The sequence below is a fragment of the Pristiophorus japonicus genome, chromosome 16 (genome assembly GCF_044704955.1).
Source record: "Pristiophorus japonicus isolate sPriJap1 chromosome 16, sPriJap1.hap1, whole genome shotgun sequence".
Classification (NCBI taxonomy): Eukaryota; Metazoa; Chordata; class Chondrichthyes; family Pristiophoridae; genus Pristiophorus; species Pristiophorus japonicus.
Window position 1 is genome coordinate 127,870,087 of NC_091992.1, and position 19,073 is coordinate 127,889,159.

General features: G+C 42.6%; 1 protein-coding gene across 1 annotated transcript in view; it reads right to left on the reverse strand.

The window, feature by feature from the left end:
• Nucleotides 1-19,073, reverse strand: part of arhgdia (Rho GDP dissociation inhibitor (GDI) alpha) — a 46,754-nt gene that overhangs the window by 6,813 nt on the left and 20,868 nt on the right. The window contains exons 2-3 of the mRNA XM_070857852.1: nucleotides 14,647-14,849; nucleotides 1,305-1,388 (exon numbers count right to left, since the gene is read on the reverse strand). Of these exons, the coding sequence (XP_070713953.1) occupies nucleotides 1,305-1,388; nucleotides 14,647-14,836 (274 nt within the window). The 5' untranslated portion in view covers nucleotides 14,837-14,849. The remainder of the gene's footprint in view (nucleotides 1-1,304; nucleotides 1,389-14,646; nucleotides 14,850-19,073) is intronic.

The window sequence follows — 19,073 nt, forward strand, 5'->3', positions numbered from 1 at the left end:
AAGCAAGGTTACTGAAAGCACAATTGAAATATATATTTTGAGGAGGCTTTTGACAGTGGGAAGAGAGCACTTTGGGAAGAGTGTTCCCAACAGGGAATGATGACTGAAGGCTCAGCCACTGAGTGGAGGCAAGAGGACACACTGCGGACTAGAGTAGGCAGTGAAAGCCAGGATAGAACAGAAGATAGTTACATAAGTGGAGGGATTTGTAGACGAGAACAAGGAGTGTGAGCGCAGGCAATGTTGCAGAGAAGGAAGTATGTCGTCTTGGTGAACGATCAGATATGAGCTTTGAAGCAGAGTGTCAAACATAGGTCCATGTACAAAAGACCTACATCTCGCGTGTTACGCACTTCAGCAACTAGCTTTTGACCGCTAGTTTGCTGAAAACATCACAAAATCTATAACATGCAAGGTGGCTGCTTAGAGTACAAGCTATTGAATTTTCCCACAATCCTGCATGTAATAAAAGAGCTGATCGCTAACACTTAACAGCTCTTCCCTTTTATTGCTACATTGAAATATCTGCTCCCAAGCTGCCTTGAACCCGCCAAAACATAAAATGGAACACGAGGTAACTTCTGGTTTTTGACTTGCACTTGTGGTTTGGATTCAGAAATTCAATGTCACCTGGTTAAATCACAGGCATCAAATTAAGAGGGCAATTGAATTTGATGAGGCAATTCAGGAATATAAAATAAATTAAAACAAATATATGTTAATGGGACACGTGACATTTAACGCGAAGTGTAAAATACTGCCATAGAAGGAAAAATGGGAAACACTGTGTCCGTGATTAGTGTTCGAATAGGCAAGGATGAAAAAGGTTGTGGGGTTTTACTAGATTTGACATGCAACATGACCAATCATTGTGGAGCTGTAAACAAAACTCTCAGAATGCAGATCTATATAGCCAATAATATCCTAAGTCAGAGGAAATCATCCAAAAACTATACAGGGCTCTGGTCCGCGAGAACTGTACCCATTCCTGGTCACCAAGACACAAGGGAGATATTTAAGCCCTGGAGGGAATGCAACTGGCTCCTATCAAAGGACTAAGTTATGAAGAAAGACTGGAGAAACTTACAATTTTCAGCTTTCAAAGACTGAAAGATGATCGTATAAAAACAGCAAATGGTACAGAAAAGGTACATCTGAAACACTTCAAATTCAAACTGACAGTAAGACATGGAGACGCAGGTTCATACTCGTAAACGATAAATCATTTTTGACACCAAATTGTGAAATATACAGCTGTGCACATTTAAAGATTGTGTAGGTCTCAAGCAGGGAGCTTCACTCACCTGTTAAATCCAGGATTAAGGGCTGAGGTGCAGTTGCACACATCAGCGTTAGTCTAGTCACCTGAACATTTGGAGTATTGGGATCTGCAAAGAACAAAATATACAATGTGGAAGGACTGTTTTACAAACATTTCTCAATACAGCAAAGCAAATTAAAGAGGTCAGCACAAGGCTAGTAAAGATTCAAATATCACCGCTTCTCTGATGTGGGTACATAGTTTCACTCGAGATATTCTCATGGAATTTGTATTTTAAGCTGTTCAGTTCAACTCCATACGAAAATATCTTGCATTACTGAAGGTTACCTGATCTACAATGCAAACAGGATGCCAGGTGCATTGACACCTCCTCCGCAAACACTACACATTTCATCCCATATAAAGCCCCACATATAAATGGTCATATCTTTGACCAATGGCTCTCTCTAAACTGGCATTTAATGAGGAGGAAGACAAAAAGAAAAATACTCAGCCATTTGCAAACTAACTAAAATGTCAGCAGGCTGTGGGAGTTGAAACCGGGTTTCAGAGACAGCCTGAGCATGATGCATCCATCACTGCTGTGACAATACAGCTTCCGACAAGTGAACTAGGACTTTACCATTAGGATATTCAGTTTCCATCTCCTAAATCATCTCCACACTGGCTTTTATAAGCAGTACCAGTGTTAAATCTCCTCTAATTTGAAAAGTACCAATTTTGGATCTCAAATTTGATGAACCAGTTCTGAAACTTGGTATTTCTTCAGTCACCTCCCTAACCTCGCTCCTGAACCCCTGGCCGATGTCCGATCGCACTACACTCTGGGACATTTTGCGACTTTAGAAGCACCGTACAGGTTGCTGCCTTTGCAAATGATAAATCTTTTAAAGTGGAAAATCAGAATGTTGTGCAGTGCGGCAGCGAGATAGTTACAAAGGGCCCAAGTTTCGGCCTCAATTGCTCCTGATTTTTTGGAGCAACTGGTGTAGAACGGAGTATCTTAGAAATTCAAATTCTCAGCATTTAGTTTGCTCCAGTTCTAGTCAGTTGGAACAGAACAGCATTTTTTTTTTCAAAAGGGGGCGTGTCCGGCCACTTACGCCTGTTTTCATACTCCAAACTAACTTAGAATGGAGTAAGTGAAAATTTTTGTATGCTCGAAAAAACCTTGTCTACACTTTAGAAAATCAGGCGTAGGTTACAAATCAGGCGTAGGGAATGGGGGGAGGGGGGGTTTAAAGGGAAGTTTACAAACATTAAACACTTCAGTTTTACAAATAAAGAGTCATCAATAATAAATGAAAAAAACATCAATAAATCAATCAAAAAAAATTAAGAAATAATTTTTTTTTTAAATCAATAAATAAAACATTTTCTACTTACCGACTGCAGCACCGGTAGCCCTCCAACAGCGTGCTGGGATATCCCTCCCCCCACCCCCCCCCCAGGGTGTCTCTGTGTGTGTCTGTCTGTGTGTGTCTCTATCTCTGTCTGACAGCGAGGGAAGGAGGGGGGGGGGCGAGAAGGGAGTGAGGGCGAGAAGGGAGTGAGGGCGAGAAGGGAGTGAGGGCGAGAAGGGAGTGAGGCGAGGGGGGGGTGTGAAGGAAGGGAGGGGGAGGGGGTGAGAGAGAGAGAAAGGAGAGGGAGGCTGAACGGACCGGACCCAAGACTTCGAGCTTAGACTTACCGGATTGACAGGTAGGTGGCGTCGGGTCCGGGGGGGGGGGGGGGGGGCGTCGGGAGCGCGGATCAGGGCGGAGGGGAGCGGGAGTCAAGTCGGGTCCGGTCCGGAGGAAACAGGAGCTGGCCGTGGGAGGCAGCTTTATGCACGCAGCCCCAGTGAGGCCATTCGGCCAGGGCTAGGGGCTGTGTGCTTCGGGCCCCTCCCACACAGTTTTGGGCGCCTGGAGCGCGCATGTGCAGAGGTCCCGGCACTGTTTTCAGCGCGGGGACGTAGCTCCGCCCCCTACAGCTTTTGCCGCGCCAAGGGCCAGAGGACTTGCCGGGAGCCGGAGAATCTGGAAGTTTTTTTTAGGCGCACTTTGTGGCGCGACAAATGGGCGTCCAGGTCGGGGCTGCGCCGTTCTAGGCACGGCCCGAAACTTGGGCCCAAAGTGTTGAGCAATGCAACCTGCCTGTTTTTTTTAAAATCATGTTGCATGTGCCTCTTTCTTGGAACTGCCACGGCCAAAAGCAATTTAAGCACATTAAGATGTCTGTTTTTATTAAGTCAAAGTTCATTTTATCCTGTTGATGAACAAGTTCAAGTAAATGCAATTATATCATTTTAAATTAGTCATATTTCTTTCTACTCCTGTAGAAAATTTTAATCACTTGCTACAAAGCTCAGTAACATCAGCTTATTATGGAATTGCTCTGAGCAGTTGAACATAAATTTTCTTGTCTGCCCTGGAGCTCCGAGAGAAGTTACAATCATTCTGGCTCCATGTGGAGTTAATACAGGACAGATTACAGTTCATCCAGTGGTTGACTCTTTGCCCATCTGTAAAAATTACCTATCCTGAAATAATTGTGTTTAAAATCCAAGCCTATTATGAATCAACATAGAAATGATATATATAATAAAATTCTATCGGGGCATGATCCTGCATATACTGTACCCAGAGTGCATTTATAGCCAAGAGAAATGTCCAAAAAATATTAAAGCTCGATATACATAATGGGAATTAACGCAGTTGTTGAATTCCAGAGTTACATATTTTCATGATTCCATGCTCAAAGCAATCATGGAAATTTCAACAGCAGTCATAGTAACACTGCACATGAAAGGTCAGTGCTGAGAGGCCACGGTACTAAGAGGAAAGAAGTTAAACAAAACTATTCTTAGTAAACAATGTCACCCCAAGATACTCCTGCTTTCTAATTTTGTACATTTTCCCAAATTAGGAATGTCACTAGGTGTCATTGGTTGACTTACTGTCAGCAACGCCCTTCCTTCTGAATCCTGATGGACACCCAAGAACTCAGAAGTTACATCACTCATTGTGTTACAAGTACACTCAATCCAAGAACACATTGTGCCAATTTTGCCGTATAACAAGCATGCAGGGAACAAGGAAATCATGTCTACCTCTTGCACAGATTGTACAAACTGTGCCCCATAACCTGCTGAATCCTCAGAGAAAAGTTAGTGCTGTTTTTTCTTTCCTCCTTTTGCTTGAAATAGTAAATCAAGCAACACTCAAATGCCTCACACCCTACATTATACACAGATGTTTGGGAAGGACTACACACCAGTTTGTTCTTGTTCTGCTCACTTTCAATCCCATTCCCAACTAGAGATTCCTCTAGTTATTTGGAACCCCCTCCAACCGATTTTCTCATGAGCTTGTCAACACCTGCTCAGGTACAATTCAACAAGCACCTACAGGTTGTGGAGGACTTGGCTCTCACTGCCTGAAAGGGTGGTAGAGGCAGAAACCCTCAGCACATTTAAAAAGTACTTGGATGTGCACCTGAAGTGCTGTAACCTTCAGGGTTATGGACCTAGAGCTGGAAAGTGGCATTAGCTGGATAGCCTCGCATGGACACGATGGGCCGAAATGGCCTCCTTCCGTGCTGTAAATTGCTATGATTCTGTGATACAGCATTCCAGTGCTTTCTTAAAGTGGTCAACCTTCAAATGTGTATCTTAACAGGGAGTGTTGACAGGTTATTGGCTGTGGGGGAGGGGGAGGTACAACGGCAAAGCCTAAACCAATCTCACCTGACTACTATACACACATTTTCCAGTATGAGTCACTGGATAAGGACCCTGCCAGATTTTTTCTTTCCATAGCCTCAAGACAATAAGGCCCATTGTGATGCCTACACTGCTACCCCACCAAAGATTAGCAAATTAAGTACAGATCAGAAACTGATCTTGGGATGTTCTTCTGTATTTCTCGATCACAAAATGTTGTACTTGCTGACCGAGTCAGAGTTTAATAACATGCACCACCCTGCATACCGAGTGGGTGGGAAATGTGAACACCCTGTACTATGGCAGTAAAGAACACGGAAATATACTGATGATCCTACCGGTGCACAGGGCAGGTTTTCAAAAATCAGAAACATCCAAGGAAGCATTTTGTGGCAGCTAATGTTAATTATGAGATGGACGTAATTACAGCACATTGGGTTAACAGAACTAGATTTATTGGAAAAAGCATTTGCTTTGAGTTCTCTACAACCTCGGAATACCCAGCTGGCGATTTATCCAGTCTAGTTAAAAAATATATAAATGTTGTTTATTGAGAGGTTATGACCTGTCAAACCACTTTCAAATGTGGTGAAGACTACAAAATGGCAAATTCACAAGCAAGTTGCACACAGCGCCCTTGCTGTGTCAAGTATTGCTCAGCAACTATGCCTCACGTTTTGTATCACCTCCGCAATCATTTCAAGCTGAGCTCAAGAATTACTAAAAGTTTGGCTCATTGGAGAATACAAACCACTAACTTCTTAAATCACAAAACATGTAAACAAGGAGAACCTAGAAACACTTGCAAAACTTTACATCTGGACAACAGGGGAAAAAAAAAAAATTCAAAATGCCTGCAGACATGCATGCATAACGTGGATGTTTGGCGGGGAAAAAGTACATCGTGGGTTGCAAAGTTGCTTTGGGACGTCCTGAGGCCATGAAAGGTGCAGTAGTGACGCAAGTCTCTCTCGTGCATTCAGCTTTCGTTTTTTTTTAAACTGTGAATACAAACTTCTCCCAGAACAGCAAGCAAACTACACAAAATACAGGAACTGATAAAAAGCAGAGAAAGTGATCAACAGTATTATATTAAGAGATAATTGACCGACCCCTTTCTGCAGCCAACTTCTGCATTAAGTAAAAGCCTGAGCTTAACAATTTGCATTTATATAGCATCTTTAACATAATGTCCCACGGCATTTCACAGGAGCGTTAGCAAATAAAATCTGACACAAAGCCACCTAAAGAGATATTAAGACAGATGACCAAAAGCTTGGTCAAAGAGGTAGGTTGTAAGGCACATCTTGAGAGAGAGAGAGAGAGAGAGAGGGAGGTTTAGGGAGAAAATGCCAGAGCTTAGGGCCTAGGCAGCTGAAGGCATGGCCACCAATAGTGGAGCGAAGGAAATTGGCAGTGTGCAAGAGGCCAGAATTGGAGGAGCGCATAGATCTGGGAAGATTGTACCGCTGGTGGAGGTTACAGAGATAGGGGGAGGGGGGGGGGGAAGCCATGGAAGGATTTGAAAACAAGGATGGGAATTCAGTGAGCCAATGTAGGTCAAGCACAGGAGTTTTGGATGAACGGGACTTGGTGAGAGTTAGGATATGGGCAGCAGAGTTTTGGATAAGCTCAAGTAAGTCATGTATTGTTAGTGTGCACAGCTCAAGGTGGACACATTCCAGCTCTAAACTATCTAAACAGTCTCTGGATTGTGCTCTATCCATGTTCATGTTAAGGCCAAGAATTTATTCAGTCACTGTAACCTAATGAAAAGCTTTTAACTATCCTTTCTCCCACCTGAAGAGCCATTGTTTTATTGCACATCAAACCATACACAACCCTATTTTGATGAAAGTGAGGTTTCCACTGAATAAACAAAAATGTAATTATCTAACCACACACACACACAAATGAATTCAATTCTGGAAAAATTGGGATTATTTTACTGTTGCAACAGTATACCACCTTTAAACTCACTAACCAATTTATTTTGACAGCAAAGTTTACATCACCATTTGAATTTCTCAGTCTGCCTGCACTGCTGCAAAGAAGGAGCAAGTAACCAGTCGAAATAATCTGTCCAAAAGATGAACCTCAGATCACATATCAAATTACTGCTTTATGGCAAAACCAATGTAAACTGCAAGTGAAGGCTATTTTCAATCCAGGCCTCGCTATTGAAAGGATTTTTTTAATTCAATTAGTGCCAGCTGTGGCTCAACGGGTAGCTCTCTCCTCGGAGTCAGAAGGTTGTGGGCTCAAGTCCCACTCCAGAGACTTCAGCACAAAAATCTAGGCTGACACTCTAGTGCAGCACTGAGGGAGCACCGAACTATCGGAGGTGCCGTCTTTCGAATGAGACCCCGAACAGAGGTCCCGTCTGCTCTCGGGTGGATGCAAACGATCCCGTAGAACTATTTCGAAGAGCGGGGGGAGTTATCCCCGGTGCCCTGGCCAATATTTATCCCTCAATTGTCAATAAAACAGATTGTCTGGTCATTTATCACATTGCTGTTTGTGGGAGCTTGCTGTGTTGCCTGCCGCGTTTCCCACATTACAACAGTGACTACACTTCATTGACTGTAAAGCGCTTTGGGATGTCCGGTGGTCGTGAAAGGCGCTATATAAATGCAAGTCTCTCTTTTCAAACCAAAATCCAATTATAAAGTCAAAAAGTTAAGTGTTTTAAGGGATGGGTTGGGTGCATCATGCTAAAAACAAAATGTAGTACAGATCTATTTTTTTAAATAATTGTATGGGACTTCAGGATTATACAATTTTTAGACTGTTTTGGGAAAACGTAGATCAAACGAAGTGCTGAAAAACCCTGGGTTGAAGCTAACATGATGAAACCATATTTATTAGATGCTCTTGGCTACAATACTGCAGCTGGAGTCACGATGGAACCACGGCAAAAAGTGTTTTTAATAGAATTATTGTACAGGCAGCAAACTTTGGCTGTTGCATTTATTTCTGGATAAAGGCTTGCGCTGTTATGCCATCATGAGATTCGATGTACTGGAGCTACTTTTGTCCATGCCGGGCAAACATCACATGCACTCCAACAAAAATGATCAAAACTATTAAAGACATTGCAAAGCAAGTAACAGAAAATGAAAAATCCCAACAGGTCCATCATCTGAAGAGCGGGCAAGAAAGGTTATGCTTTTATGTGACCCTTCAACAGAACTAGTGAAGGGATACAGCCAAAGCATTTCACCCATCTTTGTTTTAGATACTGATCTGCCTGCAAGGAATGCCCTGTGACTTTAGCGTCCATTTTACACTTCCGTATAACAAATTGCTACTCCTTCCAAAATGTACCACGGTAAAACTTCATGCAATAGCCAAAAATGTGGACTACAACTTTCTATTACAGTAATCTATAAAAACAATAGTCTTCTTTTAAAGATACTTAATAAAAATCTAATATTAGTAATGGTGACCATGAAACTATTGGAATATTGTAAAAATCCATCTGGTTCACTAATGTCCTTTAGGGAAGGAAACCGGCCATCCTTACCCGGTCTGGCCTATGTGACTCCAGACCCACAGCAATGTGATTGACCCTTCACTGCCCTCTGAATTAGCCTAGCAATTCACTCAATTGTAACAAACCACGACAAAAACAAGAATAAAACTGGATGACCCACCCGGCATTGACCCTGGCACCGGCTTCGGACATGACATGACACAACACAACCTAGTTGACCCTGCAAAATCCTCCTCACTAACATCTGGGGACTTGTGCCAAAATTGAGAGAACTGTTCCACAGATTAGTCAAGCAACAGTCTGACAGTCATACTCACAGACTCATACCTTTCAGCCAATGTCCCAGACTCCTCCATTACCATCCCTGGGTAGGTCCTGTCCCACCAGCAGGACAAACCTACCAGAGGTGGCCGCACAGTGGTATACAGTCAGGAGGGAGTGGCCCTGGGAGTCTTCAACATTGGCTCCAGACCCCATGAAGTCTCATGGCTTCGGGTCAAGCATGGGCAAGGAAACCTCCTGCTGATTACCAGCTACCGTCCTCCTTCAGCTGACAAATCAGTATTCTTCCATGTTGAACACCACTTTGAAGAAGCACTGAGGGTAGCAAGGGCACAGATGTACTCTGGATGGGGGACTTCACTACTGACCGAGTCGTGAAGGACATAGCTGCCAGACTGGGACTGCGGCAGGTGGTGAGAGAACCTACATGAGGGAAAAACCTAATCTACCTCGCCCTCACCAATCTATCTGGCACAGATGCATCGGTCCATGAGAGCAGTGACCACCGCACAGTCCCTGTGGAGATGAAGTCCCGTCTTCACACTGAGGACACCGTGTTATGTGGCACTACCGCTGTGTTAATAGGACAGATCTAGCAGTTCAAAACTGGACATCCGTGAGGCGCTGTGGGCCATCAGCAGCATTGTATTCCACCACAATCTGTAACCTCATGGCCCGGCATATCCCTCACTCTACCATTATCAAGCCTGGGGACCAACCCTGGCCAATGAGGAGTAGAGAAGAGCATGCCAGGAGCAGCATCAAGCCTACCTAAAAAAGAGGTGCCAACCTGGGGAAGCTGCAACATAGGACTATATGCATGCTAACAGCAGAAGCAGCAGGCTATAGACACAACTAAGCGATTCCACAATCAACAGATCAGATATAGCTCTGCAGTCCTGCCTCATCCAGTCATGAATGGCGGTGGACAATTAAGCAACTAACGAGTGGAGGAGGCTCCATGAATATCCCCATCCTCAATGATAGTGGAGCCCAGCACGCAAAAGACAAGGCTAAAGAGTTTGCAAACATCTTCAGCCAGAAATGCCAAGTGGATGATCCATATCGGCCTCTTCCTGAGGTCCCCACCATCACAGAAGCCAGTCTTCAGCCAATTACTCCACGAGATATCAAGAAATGGACGAGTGCACTGGAGATAGCAAAGACTACGGGCCCTGACAACATCCTAGCTGTCATGTTGAAGATTTGTGCTCCAGAACTAGCCACAACTTTCTGCCAAGCTGTTCCAGTACAGCTACAACACTGACATCACCCAACAATGTGGGGAAACTGCCCGGGTATGTCCTGTCCACAAAAAACAGGACAAATCCAATCGGCCAATTACCATCCCATCAGTCTGCACTCAATCAGCAGCAAAGTGATCGAAAGGGTCGTCGACATTGCTAACAAACGACATTTACTCACAAATAACCTGTTCACCAATGCTCAGTTTGGGTTCTGTCAGGACCACTCAGCTCTAGACCTAATTACAGCCTTGGTCAAAACACGGACTAAAGACCTGAATTCCAGAGGCGAGGCGAGTGACTGCTCTGGACATCAAGGCAGCATTTGACAGAGTGTGGCATCAAGGAACCCTAGTAAAATTTGTAAATGGGAATCAGGGGTCAAATGCTCCACTGGCTGAAGTCATACCTAGCAAAAAGGATGATTGAACTCCAACATTGCTGCAGGAGTTCCTCAGGGCAGTGTCCTAGGCCCAACCATCTTCAGCTGTTTCATCAATGACCTTCCCTCCATCATAGTCAGAAGTGGGGATGTTCGCTGATGACTGCACAGTTCAGTTCCATTTGCAACTCCTCAGATAATGGAGCAGTCTATGCCCGAATGCAGCAAGACCTGGATGACATTCAGGCTTGGAATGATAAGTGGCAAGTAACATTCGCACCACATAAGTGCCAGGCAATGACTATCTCCAATGAGAAAGTCTAACCACCTCCTCGTTGATATTCAACGGCATTATCATCGCAAATCCCTCACCATCAACAGCCTGGGGAGTCACCATTGACCAAAAACTTAACTGGACCAGTCACATAAACACTGTGGCTACAAGAGCAGGTCAGAGGCTGGGTATTCTGCAGAGAGTGTCTCACCTCCCAACTCCCCAAGGCACAAGTCAGGTGTGTAACGGAATACACTCCACTTGCCTGGATGAGTGCAGCTCCAAATATACTTAAGAAGCCCAACACCATCCAGGACAAAGCAGCCCACTTGATTGGCACTCCATCCACCACTGGCACACTGTGGCTGCAGCGTGTACCATCTACAAAATGCACTGCAGCAACTCTCACCACCGCTTCAACTGCACCTCCTAGACCCGCGACCTCTACCACCTAGGACAAGGGCAGCAGGCGCTTGGGAATACCATCACCTGCAAGTTCCCCTCCAAGTCACACAGCATCCTGACTTGGAAATATATTGCTGTTTTTTTCATCGTTGCTGGGTCAAAATCCTGGAACTCCATCCGTATCAGCATTGTGGGAGTACCTTCACCACACGGACGGCAGCGGTTCAAGGCGGCAACTCAACACCACCTTCGCAAGGGCAATTAGGGATGGGCAATAAATGCCGGCCTTGCCAGCGACACCCACATCTCAGGCAAGAAAATTTTTTTTAATTAAAAAGAATCACAAAGAAACAGCATTGCTATTAGTCACTTCTGCAAAGGAAGCCGTATCGAACCCTGTAAAAGTGAGCCCATATTGCTTAGGGTATCCCCAGCATCCAATGCGCAAGTTCCAAAGATGATCATTCACACTGCTGTGAATAACAGATTCAAGGAAAATAGCGTAAATATTTAGATTTTATAAACCAGCTCAATGTTACAAGAATTCAGGTCAAGCTTCCGGAGAAAAGCCAACACTCCACGGACTCTCCGGATCGTGATCACACAGCACATTAAAAACAAATCTCCCACCGACATTCAGTTTTAACAATGAATCAGTGGGATACTGGAAGTGTCAGATGCTGGACTGAAAACCTGAAACAACAACAAATTAAGAGACAGAACTTTGTATTCTCTTCAGGGCAAAGTTTTTAATGTTCTTAAAATCCAACAATGACATGTAGATTTGATGTAGACTTTGTATTAGAATCGAACCTTGGATCCCAATGCAGTGATTAACAAGAGCACATAAACGGAGTAAAAATGCAATGGTACAGAGAAGGCTGATCTTTCATTTTGCAATCCTGAAATATTTAACATTTATTTGATAATGGATTACTACACTGGAAGGCAGTCATGTGCATTTCATCTTATTTTTTTTTTTAAAGAAGATTATTAGCTTTGCAAAGATGTGATAAAGATGAAGCCACTGGGCACATGTATTGAGTGCATTAAAACAACCTCCAGGCAAGTACATTCATAATCCTTTGGCACTGGGGAAGAGAAAGAGTACCTTTGGTATACTGACCCTTAAGCTGCCAAAAAGGACAGCCTCCCTGGTTCGGCCAGTTATCATCAGTTTTAAGCACAGACTTGAAACAAACTCTCGACAATGTTGGCCTTTATCTCAAGGGCTTTAGGAATACAAAAGGTGAGTAAGTGATGCTTCAGTCGTGGACCAGCTTTGGTCAAATAGCAAAAGGAGCACTACGTTCAGTTTTGGGCACCAAACCTCAGGAAAGATACATCGGCCATAGAAGGGGTACAGCACAGAATGATACCGGGGCTTAACTGGTTAGATTGAGGACAGGTTGCATAAACTTGCAAATCCAATTCCAGTGGTTATTGCCAGGGGAATGTTATCTCATTACTTTTAAGTGTAATGGTGCAAATTTCTTTCTTCTATTCCTAAAAATTGTGTCTTGATTTTGAACCAGCTTGAGTAGGGAAACTGATTTTCCATTAATCGTGTGTCCTTTATTTACTGAAACAACCTGCATAGGGATGTGGAACCAAATCCATGATCAAATCAGCTATGATCTTATTGAATGGCAGAGCAGGCTCAAGGGGCCACGTGGCCTGCTCCTATTTCTTATGTAGTAAAGCATTTAGGTAGCAAGGTTTTTTTAAAAAAAGTGCTGGCAGGCTGTTCAACTGTAAGGGGTCTTTCCTGTTCACTTGCCACAGGAATGTATTTGCCCACCGAGCCATTTTGACAGCTGGAGGAATTCTCAGATCCATAAAGATATGGGAGGGTGAAAAGCAGTCAAAGTGTTCTCCACTCACCCTCACGGACATCTTTTACCGCCACTTTCACTCTCCACTTAGACATATGCTTGGATTATTTTAATATTAGTTGGGCCATAAGGCACAGGTGCAGAACTAGAGCAGATCCTGATTATGTGGCATCACAGTCGGTTAGTTTTTGGCCCCTTCCAAACTGATTCTCCATTAATCGTGTCCTTTATTTACTGAAACAACCTGCATTTATATACAATATATAGCCCCTTTAAAAAAGGTAGAAAAATGCCCCAAAGCAATTCAGAGACAATAAAAAAACAGACACTGAGCTGGTCAAAGAAGTGGGTTTGAATAAGTATCTTAAAGGAGAAATAGCATGCACGGGTCACGTGCACATTTGGCAGCCTGCCTGTGCTCAAACACATGCTATAATATAAATCATTTTTCTAGTAATAATGTCAGAAAAGTAGACTTTGACTTTGCACATTGGATATATGGAAGTAGTTAACTTGGACTGGAAATGGAAATCAACAGAGGCAAACTGGAAATGAATTTGATAGTTAATGCAGAAAAAAAGCAGCAAAGTACCTAATCGGAATGATTCATCTGAACTGCATATAATGCCTGACTTGGCAGAACCCAGCTAATCAAGGCTATAGAAGACCGAGTGCATTTATGTGAGAATTCATTGTAGAAGAATTCTGATTTACTAAAGATGCTCAAAGCTACATCCATGAAAGGCCAACATTGCCCTGCCGGAGACACTGTGCAGCCAAGTCTGATTGTGCCATCACATAGAAACATAGAAAATAGGTGCAGTAGGCCATTCGGCCCTTCGAGCCTGCACCATCATTCAATTATGATCACGGCTGATCATGCAACTTCAGTACCCCACTCCTGCTTTCTCTCCATACCCCTTGATCCCTTTAGCCATAAAGGCCACATCTAACTTCCTTTTGAATATATCCAACGAACTGGCCTCAACAACTTTCTGTGGTAGAGAATTCCACAGGTTCACCACTCTCTGGGTGAAGAAATTTCTCCTCATCTCAGTTGTAAATGGCTTACCCCTTATTCTTAGACTGTTGACCCCTGGTTCTGGACATCCCCAACATCGGGAACATTCTTCCTGCATCTAACCTGTCCAATCCAGTCAGAATTTTGTGTTTATGAAATCCCCACTCATTCTTCTAAATTCCAGTGAATACAAGCTTAGTCGATCCAGACTTTCTTCATATGTCAGTCCTGCCATCCCGGGAATCAGTCTGGTGAACCTTCGCTGCACTCCCTCAATAGCAAGAATGTCCTTCCTCAGATTAGGAGACCAAAATTAGATGTCTTTATACATCCTAGCAAGGATTAATGGACAACAATCACAAGAGGGAACTAACCAAATTTCTCCTCCCTAAATAAAAGGATATTCATGCCAATTCTATTGCCACCTGCAATGTCTAGCTAACACAGACAAGATTAAAGCTAGGTTCTGGTTTGTCTGTAGCTGCTCCTTGGATACACTCACTAAGCCATCAGAAGGATTATTTTTGGAATGTAAAATGTTCTTACAAGTGTTTTATATTTTGGAGCAAATTCATCTCCCTCCCCTGGAATAAGTGTGTTCGCACTCAGAAATTGGAGTTGGGCCCCGAGATGCATTGGAAGAACGATAAATGGGGTGCCTTATATAAATCTCACATTCTTGAATAAAAGCAGCTTGTACAAAAAAAAAGGTAACCTACCAATAGTTACATTACAGGCTCCCAGCAGTACCTCTTTGTACTTCCTGAGGCTTTCGTCATCTTTGTCGAGTTCCTCAATCTCCTTCAGACTTTTCTGTGCTGGCGGCTTGTAACGCAATACAGATCCATCATCCTGATTCTCGGCAGCAATGGCAGCCAGCTGTTCTGTGGTTGGCTCCTGTTCTGCCATTTCTACCTCACAGCTATAAAAATAATAAATATATGGGTTTCCAATGCAAGATTACCAAACATCTACATGCACAAAATGAACCACTGGGCTTTAAGATTCAGCAGACATACCGATTACACATGCACGAACACGCACTCACATACACACTAACCCGTGCAAACACACATGAACCCGCGCGAGCGAGCTAACACACACACACACACACAATCCTAGATGGTCCAAGCTACTTGGTTAACCAAGTTGGATAAATGGCTTCTGACAATAGTGCACTAAATAGGAAGTCTGACAAATTGTGTGTTAAAGACTATTTTAATTTCAAATCAATGGCTTTCTTCGGTCAATGTGAAGATTAAATATATTCTAATATTGAATTTCTTTAACAAAATAGTTTTAAAATTCCATCTTAAACAAGTACTGCCCTGTATTATTCCTTTTAAAAAATAATGACCATTAACAAGGTAGCATTAAACATACAAGCTGTGAAGCATTATTAGACACGACAGCGAGAGAGTTGAGTATTAGTAGCGATTCAGCCAGGGTGTTTAAATGAGGTAATTCAACCACGCATAATTCAGATGCTTCAGGCTTTTGGGGCAGAGGCAGTAACTCCTAATCAGATTTTTTCCCCTCCTCTCGCCTTTTCGTCTTCACACAACACATACAAAAATTGATGCAGTTTGAATTGTACAAGACGTTTTGATCGAAAGGCCACGTAAAAAGGATTCAGAGAATATCCGCAATGCACAATTACTGCAGAACACGACTAGTTCATTTACACAGTAAACCTCATCTCTTTCACGCTCCTATATATGGCAGCAGAACAAACAAGGTTTCAGAATGAATTTCAAGAAAATGGAGTTGAGTTTAACCACAAACCTAGGATTTGGATTGCTAAATGTCATACCTTTAATTACATTTTAAAAATAGCAAATGCCATGTTCTAACACAAAATACAAAGAGCATGATCTCCGGATGACAGATTAGAGCGATTTCTAATTAGTAGTGAAAAAACAGGTCAAGTAAGACTCAGTAGTCAGTGAGATTCTGGAAATCTGGACAGTTTCGATTTTTATCCTTTCCCTCACATCTGACTGAATCTATTATTTCACCTATAAGCCAGGTATTAACAACTCCATTATCATTGTATCATGCGACTACCAGGATGGTAGAGCGCTAACTAGACGGACGTTAGTGCTTTTTCATCCAGCAATCCTATGTTCCATTTTGACCAAAATAACGCACCTCTTGGTGGTTCAGCCAAGTCTGTAGCAAGTTATGCTACTAAAACACTTTCAATTCAACAAATTTAATTGTTACAGGCTTGGAGTGGAAAATATATTGAAGGATGGAATATTTTGTATTCAAGGTCAAATGGATTTCTACTCATTCTGAATGTTTTTTCAAACACAGCTTTATTGGGTTGGAAGTAATAATTGCAGACCCATACAGCAACAGCGAACAAGAAAGTGATTCAGACAAGTAACAGGTAGCTCCATAATTCATGATTACAATCCCCATGGGCTGGTAGAATGGGAAAAAAAAAATCAAATAATTTAACTTTAGAATGTTTGATTAGATTAATTTTCATCTATCCTGCTGTTAAAAAAAGATTTCTTCAACATTTATATTGGTGAATTTTGTTAAAGCATGTCAGTACTGGGGTGCACTCTGAGTTTGGGTGTTTGGTCGAGACCAGAAAAAGGACCATAAATATAAGATAGTCGCCAATAAATCCAATAGTTAATTCAGGAGCAGTTTCTTTACCCAGAGACTGGTGAGAATGTGGAACGCGCTACCACAAGGAGCAGTTGAGGCGAATAGCGTAAATGCATTCAAGGGGAAGCTGGATAAAGACGAGGGAGAGAGTAGAAGGATATTCTGATGGGGTGAGATGAAGAGGTGGTAGGAGGAGGCTTGTGTGGAGCATAAACACCGGCATGGATCTCTTGGGCTGAATGGCCTGTTTCTGTGCTGTAAATACTGTGGAATCAGCTAACTTTAGATGTCAGGTATATCAGTCAGAGAGATTAGAATGCTTACTTTTACATTACTGTAGGGCTCAGTCAATTACACTGGCAAATATAAACTAACTGCTCAGAATACAGTCAACCCCAGCAGAAAATGAAATTTTTGTAGGTCCTCCAATCAACAGCCAGAACTTGAATCTATCTCGCTGGCCTTCTAAACATGCCGAGGCAGTACAGCACATCAGAATGTGATGCAAAATGGCATTATAAGTGTACACATGGCACACGGGGTGCCCTTTTTTAAAATAATAAACTTTTGTATTATTCTTTGCTTCTGCTAGAGCGAGAGACACTTCTGCACATGTGGGATTGTGGAGGCACAGCCTACATTTATATAGCATCTTTCATGTTCACAAAATGATCCACGGCGCTTCACATGAAAACTAGCAAACATTGAGCAAGTGAGCCAAGACATGGTCAATGAGGTAGGTTTTGACTAGGCTTTTGAAGGGAGAGGATTAGCAAAGCGAGGACAATTAGGGAGCAAGTTCGAGAGCAAAGACGTACTAGCTGGTAGCAATGCTGTCAATGTGGAATATGGTGAAGGATGACCGTAAACCAGAGTTAAAGGAGCAGAGGCTGCAACATCTTAGTGATGATTGGAAAGAGAGGATGGGGTAAGGTAGTGAATGGATTTGAACACGAGGATGGTGAAATTGACAGTGAAGGACAGAAAATTCATGGAAGTCAGTGAGCACAGGAGAGACATGTAGGATGGGATACGACGCAGAGTTCTGGATGAGGGAGTTTCTGTCGGCTGGAAGAGCACTGGAGATATCAAGCCTTGAGAGGACAGGAACATACAAGGGTGTGTGGCACCCAGGTGCATTAACAGGCAATGATCTGGTGATGGAATCAAGTGATGCAAAAGTGTGAATTGATACAAGATTGATAATTCGGTTCTAATTTCTACTCCGTAATAGGAGGTTTAGTGGCATGAAAGTGACATTACATTCATGTAGCTTCTCATAACATCGCTCCTCAATGCACTTCATATACAATGAATCACGTTGAAGTACAAAAAGTTATTCTGTGCTCAAACACCATCGTTCAATGTCAGTTTTGTATGGTATTGGTCGAGAGAAAAAAGTTGACCAGAATGTTGAATCTTCAGGTCGACAAAAATCCAATGACTGCTTTTGAACAAGTAAAATAAGCAAACAGCATCCTCCAGTTATGCTGCACTCCCTCAGTACTGTACTAAAGTGTCAGCCTAAATTGCCTGCTCAGATCCACAAATGGGATTTAAGCCCTTCAAACTTCATACTCAAAGGCAAGAATACTGCCATCTGAGCCAAACCCACACAAGTTCTTGGTCGCCTGGCAGTAGGCAAAACTGTCCAAATTAATTTCAAGGCCCTAGAAACTCTGAAAAAGACATTTTTTAATCCCGTCTGGCCTAGATTCAAACCTAGGTCCCAGAGGTAGAAAGACAATGCATAATGCACTAAGCCACCCAGCCCCCCGACAAATAGATCTCAAAAACATTCCAGTTGCTTCTAACATTCTCGCTGACTGTTAACTAACCTAGATCACCATAGCAACAGAAAGTAGGGTTGTATTATGCCACACAAGGATAAAAACGGAAGCCAGCAATAGGCTCAACACAATACAATCACTTATTTAATCCACAAAATGGTTCAACACAGTATAAATACTGCACAACTCCAATGCCATTTTAGGGCAGCTCAATTTCAAGTCAGTTAAATGAGGAGTTTCTCATTCTAATCATTGCCAATTTATAATTTGTTAACAGCATGAAGCATAGCCAAACCAGGCACAATATGACACCGCTTTCCTTCATTTCTGAATGCACTACAGAACATTCAATACTAAATTTCAGTTAATCTGATTGCAACTAATCAGTAGAAAGAATAATTGCCAAATTCATATTAAATAAAGGTTATTATGCGCTATTATATTTTGCAAGAGAAACTGTTTACCTTCAATGGATTACTGCAAGTCACACCAATGGAAATAAAGCTTTTCCAATAATTCTCTACTTGAATCCTTAAAGTATTCTATGTTGAAGTTAAACTGACCAAAACAAGGGGTGTGTACAATCCAGGCTGGCACTCCAGAGCAGTATTCAGGTAGAGTTACATTATTAAATTAGGGCTTTTTCACTAGAGTGGAGAAGATTAAGGGGTGATCTGGTAGTGAGAGAGTTATGATGGAATTGAGAGTACTGAGTGTACTAGAAGGCACAC